This window comes from Cololabis saira, chromosome 2, assembly GCF_033807715.1.
Source record: "Cololabis saira isolate AMF1-May2022 chromosome 2, fColSai1.1, whole genome shotgun sequence".
NCBI lineage: Eukaryota > Metazoa > Chordata > Actinopteri > Beloniformes > Belonidae > Cololabis > Cololabis saira.
In genome coordinates, this window is record NC_084588.1 from 46,978,638 (window position 1) to 46,995,077 (window position 16,440).

General features: G+C 41.6%; 1 protein-coding gene across 1 annotated transcript in view; it reads right to left on the reverse strand.

Moving 5' to 3' along the window:
* Window positions 1–15,253, reverse strand: part of adgrg1 (adhesion G protein-coupled receptor G1) — a 34,368-nt gene extending 19,115 nt beyond the window's left edge. Inside the window, exons 1-2 of the mRNA XM_061746673.1 lie at window positions 14,885–15,253; window positions 606–669 (exon numbers count right to left, since the gene is read on the reverse strand). Coding sequence (XP_061602657.1) covers window positions 606–669 — 64 coding nt within the window. The 5' untranslated portion in view covers window positions 14,885–15,253. The remainder of the gene's footprint in view (window positions 1–605; window positions 670–14,884) is intronic.
* Between the last annotated feature and the right edge of the window lie 1,187 nt (window positions 15,254–16,440).

Below are 16,440 nucleotides of genomic sequence, written 5' to 3' on the forward strand. Positions count from 1 at the left end.
AAATTAAGTTGAAAGAGCTGCATGACACCGGCCAAAGAGCCGCATGCGGCTCGCGAGCCGCGGGTTGGCCAAGCGCGCCTTTACGTCTGTACGGCAAGCTTTGAGCATCAAAACACCTTAATCAACAAATCCAACCTGTAGACTTCGGGGGGAGTTACTGACTGATGGGGAATCTGGGAAGAACAGTACCGGTACGCGCCGCACACAGTAAATAACTTCTGGTACGCTGATGGGTAAAATTTAGAAGTGCCGGTACTGCGTACCGCTCCGTACCGGCCCACTTAAAGCACTGAGTGTGATTATATCTCTAGTTAGTGATGGTTGTAGTGTGATTATTTCTCTAGTTAGTGATGGTTGTAGTGTGATTATATCTCTAGTTAGTGATGGTTGTAGTGTGATTATTTCTCTAGTTAGTGATGTTTGTAGTGTGATTATATCTCTAGTTAGTGATGGTTGTAGTGTGATTATATCTCTAGTTAGTGATGGTTGTAGTGTGATTATTTCTCTAGTTAGTGATGGTTGTAGTGTGATTATATCTCTAGTTAGTGATGGTTTTAGTGTGATTATATCTCTAGTTTGTGATGTTTGTAGTGTGATTATCTTACCGGGGGAGAGCAGGACGATCAGGAAGAGCACCGTCTTCAGATTGTCGGCCAGCCGGACCTCCATCTGTAACAAACGGCAGCAGAGAAACGCAACATGAGGAATGTGAGAAAGGAAACAATCACAGGTCAGCTCTGCAGACTCGAGGACGAAGAAGCACCATAAACAGTCACATCATGCAGTTTCTACCTACGAGAGGCAGATTTCAAGTTCTGCTTCTTTTCCCCGTCTACATGTGCAGAAACACATCCTGAACGATACACAACCCCCCGACTCAGCACATTTCTGACAGAACGAGACCTTTTTTTAATGATACTATTCTCCTGCAGTCGGCTGGTTCCTTATCTGCATTTCTCATATCGCTGCATACAAATGAGTTCAGGCCCAAAATACACACAGGGACCTTTATGTTCTCTTATCAATGGCACCAGTCTTCCCCTCCGGCCTACCAGCTCTGTTTCTGGTTCCTCCCTCCGGCCGACGGACTCTCACCGCCTCAGCATCACGGACAGATAAAGACACCAAAACTTCTCAGAAACAAAACCAAAAGCTAAAGAAAACAGAAGTTTGCACCACTTCAAAACTTCGGAGAATCATGTGAGTGCGACATACGAGATGCAGATCGACCACACTTCACCCAGACGAAGCGCCAACGCCAGACACATTTCACAAGTCGGACTTTTACATAACACACCGGTGTTTCAGCGTCATGCCATTTCACATTCACAGCCACTTGAATACACTCCTGAATGCTGGTTGGTAAAGTTGCTTTCGTCAACAAAAATTATGACTAAACATCGTCGTCAACGGACCTTTATCACCTTAAGAAAACAAGACGCAATGAAAATGCAGGTCGTGACGATAACGATAATTAAATATATGATACAATATCATAGAGGAATAAAAACCAGACTTAAATGTAGATTACAAAATAAAAACTCTGCTAAAATGTGTCTTCATTTTCGTTGACCTAAACGAGACGAAATGTTCTACCAAAGATCCTTAATGTCCATGTTTTCGGTAGTTTCCTCTGGTTTAGTGGCTGCTTATTAGTTTTAGTCTCATTCATTCTCCTTTTAGTCGTGTCAAGTTTCTGTCGACTAAAAGTCTGAGCATTTTAGTCTTATTTTAGTCAGAATTGTCCAGGACCATTTTAGTCGAGTTTTAGTCAAAGATTGTATTTAGCCAAACCCATTTTACAATTCAAACAAGGTTATCTTATTATTATATTATTGTTACATTATAGACTCAAGAATACATTCATTCCAGATACAGAAGACGCTCATTTGAGTTTACAACATATGGACGTGACGTCACCACCAGTCCTGGAGTTGAGGGGGGATGAGGGGGGATGGCATCCCCCCCAGAAATAAAAACGGTCAAAATCATCCCCCCTGTAAAACTGCCATCCCCCCTTTCCATCCCTTATGTTATTTCATCAATGAATGTGGTTTTACTGCTATTTCAACATTTAGAGTCATCACCAGAAAAATAACACCAGAAAAATGTGACAATTTTCACCTGTTTCCGGTAAATTTTCACTTGAAATAAGTAGGAAAATCTGCCAGTGGGACAAGATTTATCTTCTTATTACAAGTAAAAAAATCTTGTTGCACTGGCAGATTTTTCTACTTATTTTAAGTGAAAATCTACTTGAAACAGGTGAAAATTGTTGTTTTTTCCAGTGATGAGTCTTGTTTTAAGTGTAATGAGATGTTTTTACTAAAATTAGACATTTTAACTAGAAATAAGACAAATATTCTTGTTAACATTTAGAGTTTTTACAGTGATCCATGTTACTTATCCTGTGAAGGACAGAGTCATATTGATAAGTTCAGAAAAGTGTTTTTTATTGTTGTGTTTTGATGTATTTGATGTAAGCCCAGTGGATATTTAAAGCTTACAGAAGGCTGCATTTAACTGCTGCTATGTCATTCCTGCAGTATTTCTGCAGGTGTTTTGGTCACTGCTATTATTTGTAATATATTATATTATTTGTAACCAGCACAAATTATCTGTCCCCATATGATAAAATCCACCATCCCCCCTGATTTTTTTTTACAACTCGAGTACTGGACGTCACCCAGCACCCAATACACTGAGTTCAGCGTTAAAGAGCCGGCGGGAGCAGCGGAGCCTGGACTAGCGAGCGTCGGCACTAAAATCACTTCCTCTGAGCCGCCTGAACGTGACTCTGAGCACGACTGAAAAAGAGATGCAGGCGCTGATTTTTCGAGGTGAAACAAGAAAAAAAACACAATATGGTTCAACTTCAAAACTGAACCAGAAACTGGTTCCAACCGCAAACAGACAGACGTCTGAGAGGAAGAAATACAGACGGAAAGAAACAACACAGACATCCAGGTGTGAAACAGGGGTCACTTATATTTACATCATATGAAATTAACATTAACAAGGTTGTTTAAGCCCACGGATCCGATAAAGTCATACTGAAAAAAAAAAAGGATATTCAAATTTTGATCATTGAATCAACCGGCAAGCTATCGCGACATACAGTGGGGCAAAAAAGTATTTAGTCAGACACCAGTTGTGCAGGTTTTCCCACTTAAGAAGATAAGAGAGGCCTGTAATTTCCATCACAGGTTTATCTCAACTATGAGAGACAAAATGGAAAAAAGAAATCCAGAAAATCACATTATGTGATTTTTTAAGAATTCATTGGCAAATTATAGTGGAAAATAAGTTTTTGGTCAATAACAAAAGTTCATCTCAGTAATTTGTTTGTACATATACATATACATATATACAGTGTTGGGAAAGTTCACTTTAAAGATGAACTAGTTCAAAGTTCAGTTCACAAATTTTAAAATGAACTAGTTCAGTTCATAGTTCATAATTCAAAATTTTGAACTAAGTTCATGGTTCCAAAAATGAACTAGTTCATAGTTCTTTTTTTCCCCAATACGTTACTGTGAGCTAGTATTTGTCAATTATTTTCACAGCCCATAGAGAACCAGAGACAGTAATTATTTTATCAGTTTTAACATTGAAACTATGTGTCAGATTCATCTTCTTATCCAATTTTGAATCCTTATACAACCAGGATTTACATTAGCATTGAGGCAACAGCCCTCATAATACTGGCAACACTTTGTAGCCACCTATTCAGTCCACAGTAGTAGCAGCTGCAGCTTTCACCCCTACAGTATATTATCAAAAACACGAGGAAAAACTTGCTGCTTGAATGGTCTTTATTATGAAAAAAAAACAGGACCGTAGTCCTTAAGGTGCAATTGTTTTACTTTTCCAAACCTGTAAACAATTCACATCTAATTCCATTTCAGTCATACTTAAAAGAAACCTAAAGAAAACAATACTGGAAGAATATACCAGGCATACAAATACAAAGAAGACCATTATAAACTGCAGTATACTGTTAACAACAAAGTCCATGCTCCCGCTGCTCCGTGTTTTGATGACGTATTTGTCAGCGCGACAGGTATGACAGTGGTTGCCAGATTGGGTGGTTTTTCCGCAACATATTAAGGCTGTTTACGGCGGGTTTTAGCTGGGTTTCCACCTGGAAGGCTCTAAGGAAATCTGGCAACCTCTTGAATGAAGTTATACTGTGAAAGAACGCCGTTCACATACACCAGAATGAACGCGTTCACGTTCACGTTCATCAAGCGGAATTACAGTACGTTCAGTTCACGTTCACCCAAAATATGAACGAGTTCATGAACGATCGTTCATTGAACGCGTTCAGGCACAACACTGTATATATATATATATATATATATATATATATATATATATATATATATATATATATATACCCTTTGTTGGCAATGACAGAGGTCAAAGGTTTTCTGTGATTCTTCACAAGGTTTTCTACACTGTTGCTGGTATTCTGTCCCGTTCCTCCATGATTTCCTCTAGAGCAGTGATGTTTTGGGGCTGTCGCTGGAAACACGGACTTTCTATGGGGTTGAGATCTGGAGACTGGCTAGGCCACTCCAGGACCTGGAAATGTTTCTTACAAAGCCAGTCCTTCGTTGCCCAGCGATGTGTTTGGGATCATTGTCATGCTGAAAGACCCAGCCATTTGGGGAAACACATACAGATCTTACATAGACCCTATAGTTAAACTCTAGAAAAGAGTTCTAAGAATAATAAATAAAGTTTCTTATCACGATACTACTAATAAATTATTTATAGAGTCAGGCACATTAAAATTCATAGATATTGTTTATTTAAAAACATTAGAAATATTATTTCGCGTTAACAATAAAAGCCTTCCTACTTGTAATCAACATTTCTTTAGATTAAAAGAAACAAATTATAATTTAAGAAGGCTATGGTTCTTTGAAACATGTTATGTGAGGACTAATGTTAAATACACATGTGTTTCATTTTTGGGAGTCAAATTATGGGATGGACTTTGTGATGAACTGAAATTATGTTGATCTCTGTTGAGTTTTAAAGAAATATTGGATTACAATGCAAAATGATTTGAATATAATTTCATTATGCATAGCGATTTAGAGTAAAGTTTCTTTTCTTTCTTTTCTTTTGTATTACTGATAAACTGGGTTATGTTTTGGAAGGTACAGGAGGCAAAAATAAGCTTCGGCATCAGCCGACTCAGAGTTTACACAGAGTTTGTGTTTTATTGTTTATTGTGTGAAACTGATTAGTGTAAATATGTATGATAACGATTTGTCAGTTACATGCACGCAAGTTAAGTTGCATATAATGTAATGGAACCAAAATAAACTATTCATTCATTCATTCATTCATTCATTCATTCATTCATTCATTCATTCATTCATTCATTCATTCATTCATTCATTCATTCATTCATTCAACCATTAATTCAATGCCCTGCTGATGGAAGGTTTTCACTCTAAATCTCACAATTCATGTTCCCCTTCATTCTTTCCCTACACGGATCAGTCGTACCTGGTCCCTTTGCAGAGAAACATCCCCAGACCATGATGTTTCCACCTCCGTGCTTCACAGTAGGTCTGGTGTTCTCTGGATGCAGCTTTCTTTCTCCTCCAAACACGACTAGTTGTATTTCTAACCGACTCGTGCATCATCCTTACACTTATATCTTTAAATACTTATAGATATAAATAAAGTTGTGATACTGCCGAGCTGATGAGAATGGCGCTCCGGTGCAGGAGTGTCCGCCCAGAAAGGACTGAATCATGGAGGTGATCCCTCTCCCCCCACATCCTTGTGAAACTGCAACCAGGTTTCTAGCGGCTCATATTCTCTGTGGTTTCAGCTCTTCCTCTTTTCAAACATCCACCTGACATCAGTGTTTGGGGGAACTGAGGAACTGAGACGCCCTCGTATCGTCATGGAGTCTCTCCGGGCTTCACGCCAACCTGGAACCTTTTATCAATCCACTCAATAAACAGTCAGTGTTTTAATCATTAACTAGTGAAATATAACAGACACCAGACTCTGGTTCAAACAATAACCAGGGATATTTACTCTGGTTCTGATCGGCCAACAAACCCTGCTATAATCCTTTATACTCTAATATAAAAGCATATAAAAAAAATAAAAAAAATAATAATAATATAAAAGCACCAATCGGGCTGTTTTTGCATCCTTATTTAGCTTCTGATATAAAACACCACATAAGGTCAGAAGCAACAACTTCACTAAGACCCAATAAGGAAAAGTTATCTTTATTTATGAAGCAATACAACATAAATAAAATAAAACAATCCTGGTGAGTTAAATGCAAGTGAGTAAAAAGGAGATTTAAAAACAGCCATAGAGGGAGCCGGGCTCGGTCCAGAACCAGGACCAGAAGGTGTCAGGGTTTGACACTTCCCCCCAGTTTGAGTTTCAGTTCTGTCCCTCCTGTTTCCCATCTGCCCTGATTGTGTCTGCACCTGTGTCTCGTCGTGTCTCGTTATCCCCTGTGTATATCTTGTCTTGTCATTCCTTTGTTCCCTGTCGGTCCGTACTGTTTCTACCTCCATGTCTCCTCGTAGTTTTTTCCTCCATGATCCTGTTTTTTTGTTAATCCTGCTCTGCAGCGCTTTGTTTTTTGCCTTTTTGTAAATAAACCCTTTTTTGTTGTGAACTCCTGGCTCCTGCTCTCCTGCGTTTGGGTCCGCGACAAAACCGAATCGCAACAGAAGGTTTGCGGACATTTGAATAACCTGAGATCGAAGACGGTGCAAGACCATGTAAAGATTTAAAAACAATTAAAGCTGCAAGCAGCGATGAACGGGCCCTCCACCCTTGTGCACGTTCAGGCTGCAGTGGAAGCTTGTATGGACATTTAGCGGATGAAACCACCCACGACTCTCTATACCAAACCATTCAAAAGTTATGGCAGAAAATCGGAACTATCAGATATCAACCAATCAGATTAAGGGGCGGGGATAATTTGCAGGAATTATGTTCAAGGACTCAAAACCATGTCCGATGACACCACCCATGAGTCTTTATGTCAAACCATTCAAAAATTATTGCAGAAAATCAGAACTATCACATATCGACCAATCAGAAGAAGGGGCAGGGCTAATTTGCACCAATTAAGGTGAAGGAGTCAAAACCGAGTCAGATGACACCACCCACATGTCTTTATCACAACCCGTTCAAAAGTTATGGCAGAGAATAGGGACTATCAAATATTGACCAATCAGAAGAAGGGGCGGAGCTAATTTGCACCAATTATGTTCAAGGAGTCAAAACCGAGTCCGATGACACCACCCACGAGTCTTTATGTCAAACCATTCGTTTGTTATGGCAGAAAGTAGGAACTATCAAAAACGGACCAATCAGATGAAGGGGGGGCGCGCTTTTTGGCGTCTAGCGTCTCCACGGTAACGCTTTTGAAAGAGAAAAGTAATGCAGGACGGAGACGCACATTTTGATGTATAACACATCTGGGTTCACGATACGGTTCGGGCCGTATTAACTGCCAAAGGAATGGCATAAATTTCACCAAAATGACATGATTAATTCAAAATGGCCGACTTCCTGTTCGGTTTCGGCCATGGCGCCAAGAGACTTTTCTTTAAGTTGAGACATGATACAGGTGTGTACCGATTTTCGTGCATGTACGTCAAACCGTATTGTGGGGCTTGAGACACAAAGTTTTCTAGGGGGCGCTGTTGAGCCATTTCGCCACGCCCATTAATGCAAACCAATAAATATCAAATTTATCACCAGGCTTGGCTTGCGTGCAAAATTTGGTGACTTTTTGGGAACTATCAAATATGGACCAATAAGATGAAGAGGGGGCGCGCCTTTTGGCGTCTATCGTCGCCACGGTAACACTTTTGACTGAGAAAGGTAATGCGCGTCGTCGCAGGATGGCAACGCACATTTTGATGTATAACACACCTGGGTGCACGTTACGGTTCGGGCCGTATTAACTGCCGAAGGAATGGCATAAATTGCGTCAAAAAGACACGATTAATTCAAAATGTTCAAAATGGCCGACTTCCTGTTCGGTTTCGGCCATGGCGCCAAGAGACTTTTCGTTAAGTTGCGACATGATACAGGTGTGTACCGATTTTCGTTCATGTACGTCAAACCGTATTGTGGGGCTTGAGGCACAAAGTTTTCAAGGGGGCGCTATTGAGCCATTTTACCACGCCCATTAATGCAAACCATTTTTCACCAGGCCTGACTTGGTGCAAAATTTGGTGACTTTTGGGGCACGTGTGGGGGGGCAAAAAGGCCCTCCTTTCGTCGGAAAAAAAAAAGAAAGAAAGAAAAAAAAATTCCTACAGATAATAGGGCCTTCGCACTGGAGGTGCTCGGGTCCTAAATAGAAGAATTTTAGAATTGATCCTATAACGGACGGGGAGCTGATGAAGATCTGCAGCCCCCGTGTCACGTGGTCCCGCCCAAGAATAAGACGTCTAATCACTCAGCTGGAGGAAAAGTAACCAAACCAGTAACCAAACCAGTAACCAAACCAGTAACCAAACCAGTAACCAAACCAGTAACTAAATCAAACCAAACAAGAAACAGTCTGAAAAACAGTGTTAAACAGTGTGTAACAGTCTTCTTTCCCCTCCCTCCCTTTTTTTTGTTTTTTGTTTTCTTTGTCTGTTTCTCTGTTTACCATTGTACATCTATTTCTTTTTTATCTACCCCCCTTTTTTTTCTTGTTCTTCTTCTCTATATGTATTTACTCATTTTGCTTCATCATCGTGTGTGAATTCCTGCTCAGTGTGTTTCTGTGTAGAATATGGTGTTCTTATGTTTCCTTATGTCATGTTTGTTTACTTTAAAACCAAAATCAATAAAAATATCTATAAAAAAAACTAAAGATGGGACAGTTTTTAAAGTAAACTACCAACGATGTCCCGCTGGTCAGAGCGGGCACTAACATGCTCAACTCAAACACTTCCTTTCATTCTTTATTAACTCTCTCTCTCTCTCTATTCATTTCTTTCTTCTCTTACGCAACACTTGAGCTTTTCAGGAACCGGCCCGACCGGTAAACTCCGGAGTCCCTCCTCCCGCCTGCTCCATTGTCCCGGCAGCCGCCGGCCCCCCGAACCACACAAGAATTTCCCCCTTTCTTTCAGTTCCCAGCGCCGGGGCGGCTGTAACGAGGGCGTGAGAGCACTAGCACGCTAGCAGCAGAGAGAGTGTGAAACGCTGCCTTCACCCTCCTGGTTCACACTCATTCTGAAACCTCCGCTCTGCTCTGGCGCTCATCTCCCATGATGCTCGGCTGCAGGCTCATATCCTCCCACCATCTACAAACACATGAGACATCCTGGCCTGCTGGTCCCTGACGATGCTGTTCCAGTAAACCCCCCCCACCCCCCGGTCATCTGACGGGTCTGACTCAGTCCTCAGTTCATCATCTCAACGGGGTTCACTCAACCATACAAAGGTCGGAGCGGTGCATGATGGGGGTGCGGGGTGGCGGCGGGTGACGGAAGGGTGACGGAAGGGTGGCGGCGGAGTGGCAGTGAGGTCACGCTGCTCATGTCGGTGTCACCACTAAATTCAGAGCCGGTTTCACCTCCTACTGCAGTCTCTGCACCTGCAATCAATAACTTTATTTGTCCCCAATGGGGCAATTAACATAGTAACATAGTAAAAAAAGGACAACGAGTTTAAATCTAAAAATCCAAGCCCCACAACAGCTACCTTTTCCTCATGGAATGGAGAAGGGAGATGGCAGAAGGTACAAAAGAATGTTTATATCTGTTAGTTTTGACAACTGGAAGTTGTCAAGTTGTCACCTTGGAAGGGTCCACTTTTACCCCTTTTCCACCAAACCGGTTCCAGGCTGGTTCTGGGCCAGTTTGGAACCGGGCTTTCTGTTTCCACTGACAAAGAACCGGCTCCTCCAGATGACTCCACCGGGCACAGAATGAGGGTTGCAGTGGCATCTCAGAGGTAACTGAGGGATCGTGCCCATGTTTTGATCCGGGCGACGTCCAACATGGCATGGTACTACTCATACCCCTTTTCCACCAAACCGGCTCCAGGGCTGGTTCTGGAACTGGGCTTTCTGTTTTCACTGACTAAGAACTGGCCCTGGGCCAGAAGAACCGGTTCCAAGGTAGCACCAACTCTTTGCTGGTCTAGAAGAAAGAACCGCTTACGTCAGCGGGGTGGGGGGGTGGAGTTATTAAGACCAACGGCAATAGCAAGACTGGGAGACGGAGACATTTTCAATAAGAATGAATCTGGATGCAGCAAAGCATCATGGGAGGAGGAGGAGACAACCTGTCTTTTAGAGATGTGTCCACGGAGGAGCTACGTGGACCAAGTCCTGTTAGAGCAGATACCTGGTTGTTGCTGCAACTTTCACGCAAATGCAGCGACGTAACTGACGTTAGCAATGATGTAATGACGTAGCTCCCCTTAGCACCGAGCTGTGGAAAAGCAAACCGGTTCTCAGCTGGTTCCCAAGTTGAACCAGTTGTGGACCAGAACCAGCTCTGGAACCGGTTTGGTGGAAAAGGGGTAATGGGGGATGAGGAGAGTCCACCGGCTGACTCCGCCCTCTCATCACCTCTGGTGACCAGAACTACAGAAATACAGTTCAAACATCTGCATCTCTCTGCAAACACTTCATTGGTCCAACTGTTGAAAAGGGGTTTAATTTCACTCTTCAGCAGCAGCCTCTCATGTTCATGTCTACAGTATGATCCAGTCCTGAAGGTTCCCTCACTCCGGCTCTATTGTATCCACCACGTAGTCGACTCCCCAACTCTCACCCTGGTCTCAGTCGTGCTGGAACACGACCAGCACCATCATGCTAACACCACACCCTCATGACACCAACGCAGTGTCTGGTTGGTGAAGCATGCGGGTCTCAGAGGACGAGCTCAACCGAGACGATGACGGCATGAACGCAGCGCAGCTGGTGACGGACTTGTTCTGGTCTAATAACCCTTTTACTTTAGCCAGACGTTAGGGGTCAACTACGCTTTGGTACGAACCCCAAGACTGAAACAATCTGAAACAGTCTGAAATAGTCTGAAACAGTCTAAAACAGTCTGAAAATCACTCTGAAAAACAGTCTGAAATACAGTCTAAAACAGTCTAAAACTGTCTCAAAAACAGTCTCAAAAACAGTCTGAAAAACGGTCTGAAACAATCTAAAACAGTCTGAAACAGTCTGAAATACAGTCTAAAACAGTCTAAAACTGTCTCAAAAACAGTCTCAAAAACAGTCTGAAAAACGGTCTGAAACAGTCTAAACTGTCTAAACTATGTGAAACAGTCGGAAACAGTGTGAATAGTTTGAAAAAGTCTAAAGCAGTCTGAAAATCAGTCTGAAAAACTGTCTGAAATACTGTGAAACAGTCTGAAAAACAGTCTAAAACATTCTGAAACAGTGTGAAACAGTCTGAAAAACAGTCTGAAATAGTATGAAACAGTGTGAAACAGTGTGAAAAAGTCTAAAACAGTCTGAAAATCAATCTGAAAAAGAGTCTGAAAAACAGTCTGAAACAGTGTGAAACAGTCTGAAACAGTGTGAAACAGTCTGAAACAGTCGGAAACAGTGTGAAAATCAATCTGAAAAACAGTCTGAAAAACAGTCTGAAACAGTGTGAAACAGACTAAACAGTCTGAAACAGTCTGAAACAGTGTGAAACAGTCTGAAACAGTGTGAAACAGTCTGAAACAGTCTGAAACAGTCTGAAACAGTGTGAAAATCAATCTGAAAAAGAGTCTGAAAAACAGTCTGAAACAGACTAACCAGTCTGAAACAGTCTGAAACAGTCTGAAACAGTCGGAAACAGTCGGAAACAGTGTAAAACAGTGTGAAACGGTCGGAAAAGGTCTGAAACAGTCTGAAACAGTGTGAAACAGTGTGAAACAGTGTGAAACAGTCGGAAACGGTCGGAAACGGTCTGAAAGAGTCTGAAAGAGTCTGAAACTGTGGGAAACATTCTGAAACAGCCTACAAAACAGCCTGAAACCATCTAAACTGCCTGAAACAGTCTGAAAAACAGTGTGAAACCACAGACCAGCAGCGTAGCGCCGTGGCGGGGAAGTGCAGCAGCGAGTAATCCGAGGAACAAAAGCTGCCGTCACTTCAGCTCTGGAGCCGAAGTGACGGCAGCTTGAATGAGGGTCAGAGGTCACCGCTGATTCTGAGGCTGAGGCATACACAGTCACACACTCACACACACACACATACACACTCACACACACACACACACAGTCACACACTAACACATATACACACATGCACACCAACACACACATGCACACACACTCACACACTAACACACACTAACACACACACACATACACACACCAACACACACACACACACACACACATACACACACACACACACACTCACACACATACACACACCAACACACATACACACACTAACACACACTAACACACACACACATACACACACCAACACACACACACACATACACACACACACACACACTCACACACATACACACACCAACACACATACACACACCAACACACACTAACACACACACACATACACACACCAACACACACACACACACACATACACATACACACACCAACACACACACATACAAACACTAACACACATACACACACATGCACACAGAACATGTGTGTGAGCTCTGTTTGAGTTTTCCCAGAAGTGTGTGTACAGTGTGTCTTAGCTGTCTAAGGTCTGTCACCGTGGTAACCAGATAAGACTTTGTCTCCCTGCGTGTCGCGGCTCGCAGGACGAACACGTCTCCGTGGAAACGACTGGCTACGACTGGCTACGGCTAGTGCCCGCTCTGAGGGCGAGACTCTGCCGCCTGGATGGACGTCGTCGCCGTGGCAACGTCCATCCCAGCGCCGAGCTGGAATCCTCCTCAGGCTGCATTCTTGGTGAGGTCGCCGTGGCGACGTGAGCTGCTCTATCTGCTCTGAATCCCGGCGAGGAAATTGGAGGAGCAGGTGGAATGTTGGAGATATGAGCTTCAGGGGGGAATACACACTAATACACACACACATACACATATATACACTAACACACACTAACACACACTAATATACACTAATACACACACATATACACACTAATACACACTAATACACACTAATACACACATACATACACTAATACACACTAATACACACATATACACACACTAATACCCACATACATACACTAATACACACACATATACACTAATACACACACACATACACACTAATACACACTAACACACACATATATACACTAATACACACTAACACACACATATACACACTAACACACACACACACGTATATATACACACATATACAGTACACATACACACACACACACACACACACACACACACACACACACACACACACACACACACACACACGTATATATACACACATATACAGTACACATACACACACACACACACACACACACACACACACACACACACACACACACACACACACACACACACACACACACACACACACACACACACACAGCCATATTCGCCCTGAACAGAATGTGAATGTCTTCATTACTGTTTTTTACAGTGCAAAACTTTTTCCCGGCCCATCTGTGTAATATTCCACCACATGTGTAGTTACATGTAATTATCTGTATTAGGATCTTACGTCTTGATTTCACTATTCAAAAATGCACCTTAACCTTTTTATATTATTTATATTTCTTATCCGTTTGCACTGTCTTGCACTGGAGAGGTGATGCTGCTTTTAATCTCACTGTACCCATGAATAATGACAATAAAGTATTGTATTCTACACATATATATCCACACTAACACATATAAACACACACACTTCTTTTCTTTTCTCGTTATGAAACAAAGTCGCCACCAGAGCCCACCGGAACAGAAACCACCAGACCCGGTACAGGAAGTGTTTCTGAGTGAAGGTTTTTGATTCAGCACCTCGACTTCCAGGAAAACCACAGAGCTGCAGATCAACCTGCAGATCAACAACCAGACAACAACCTGGCAACAACCAGACAACAACCTGACAAACAACCTGGCAACAACCTGACAACAACCAGACAACAACCTGACAAACAACCTGACAACAAGACCGGTGTGTTGTGGTGAAGAACTCAGTTCTCAGTAACATCACATGTTTTATTACATACAGCTTACAGCTGGAATTAAATTAAACTACAAGAAAACCAGAATCTGATCCATTAACAGGGTTCCTACACATTTTTCAAGGTCAAATTCAAGCACTTTTCAAGCACTTTCAAGGGTCATTTAAAAAAATCTTCAAGCACCTTATTGCTGGGGTAAAATATCTACAGGAATATATATATACTCAATTATTATTTTTTTTATCACAAGTTATTTCTCCTTGTAATAACTAAACTACACAGTCTGATATAAAAACACACACACACACACACACACGGACACACACACATACATATACACACACACACACACACACACACACACACACACACACACACACACACACACACACACACACACACACACACACACATATATATCCACACACACACCTATGTATATAAAAACCCTCACTCACACACACATATGTATATAAACACACACACGTATAAACTTTAACTAACTTACAACTTACAGCTGAAATTAAATTAAATTAAACTACAAGAAAAACAGACTCTGATTCTTAAAGAGTTTTCCTTCAGAATAAAGAAAAAAGACTTTCAAATAAACTCAGACTTTACAGGTGAAGGAAAAGGTATGAAAATGATCCGATGAGGAATAAAACACTCCGGCAGGTCCGGTACCAGCAGGCTCGGTAGGTTCGGTACCGGCAGGTTCTGTAGCAGCAAGTTCGGTTCGGTTCTCACCTTGACTTCTGAGTCCAGAGATGTTCCGATGTTCCGATCCTCCAGAAACCTGCAGAACCTCCAGAAACCTGCAGCACTCGGATTCTTCAGAACCCCCGAACTTGTTAATTCCGAGCCAGAACCGCACAGACCGTCTCGGAGAAACTCCGTCTCTTCCTTCAGGAGAAAACGGATGAATAAACGTCCCTTTTTTAAATAAGTCCTTTAGGAGAAAACGGGTAAATAAAAGTCCGTGTTTGAATAAAAGTCTTATTTAAGGACGAGCTGCGAGATAAATAACCAGATGAATAAACGTGTTTTATTAAATAAAAGTCTATTATTCCAGGACGCGCTGCAGCCGCGACGACTGCAGGAATAAAGACCGCGGCCGCGCGCTGCGCGCTCCCGACGCAGCCCTTCACAATAAAACACCCAAAAACCCAAAACTGTTATAGAAATGATTCAAATAACATTCTTATCATAAATACAAGCAGGGCGCCTTTATCCATCCCACAATGTTCTAATGTAACTAAACATCGCAGCTTTAAAAAAGAGATATTATTTAAAATTCCCGTCATTTCCTGGTTTGACTTCACGTGCCTTGTAAGGTGAAAACACACACACACACACACACACACACACACACACACACACGAACACACACACACACACACACACACACACACACACACACACACAAACACATGGGTCAATATTACTATGAAGTGCCTTTGAAGGTCCCGGTCTGATTATAAGGGCAGGAGAAAAATCCAAATAATATTTTACAGGAGGAAGATTTTTTTTCATTATGCACATATGCACTTTGTACATGATGAAATGTCGAGAAAAAAGTCAAAATTTCGAGAAAAAAGTCGAAATGTATTTCAACTTTATTCTCGAAATTTCGACTTTATTAACGAAATTTCGGCTTTATTCTTGAAATTGTATTTCAACATTTCAACGTTTTTTCTCGAAATTTTGACTTTTTTCTCAACATTTCGACATTTTTCTCGAAGTGCATAATGAAAATAAATCTTCTAAAATATTATTTTTTAGTATTATTATTTTTCTCCTGCCTGGCCCTGATACTCTTCCGTAGATTCCCACATTCATTTTCGATTTCATGTAAAATAATGATATTTTGAGCTTCCATTACAAATGTTTAATCATTAAGACATGATGCACCTGAACCATATTTACCATCTCAGAGTTATTTTTGATTCATTCTGTAGACGATTCTGCCGTGTCCCTCATACGATTGTAGGAACATCTATGAGAACAAGCAGTCATTAAATAAAACTAAACTAAAAATATTTTGTCATGGTGTTATTGTTTTAAACAAGAGCTTTCATAAATGGGTCATTCTGGTGGTTTTCGGGAGACTGTGACTACGTTTACATTCAGTCAAAATTGGGGTTAAGGTCAATATTGCGGTTCCTGAAACATTGGGAATAATGTGTTTCCATGCGTGAGTAAACAGAGTTATCCCTGTTTACATGGTGATTAATCATTGGGGATATCTGGATCAAACCAGCGACGCAAGGAGAACGTCATGACGCAATTCCCGTCATTTCTGC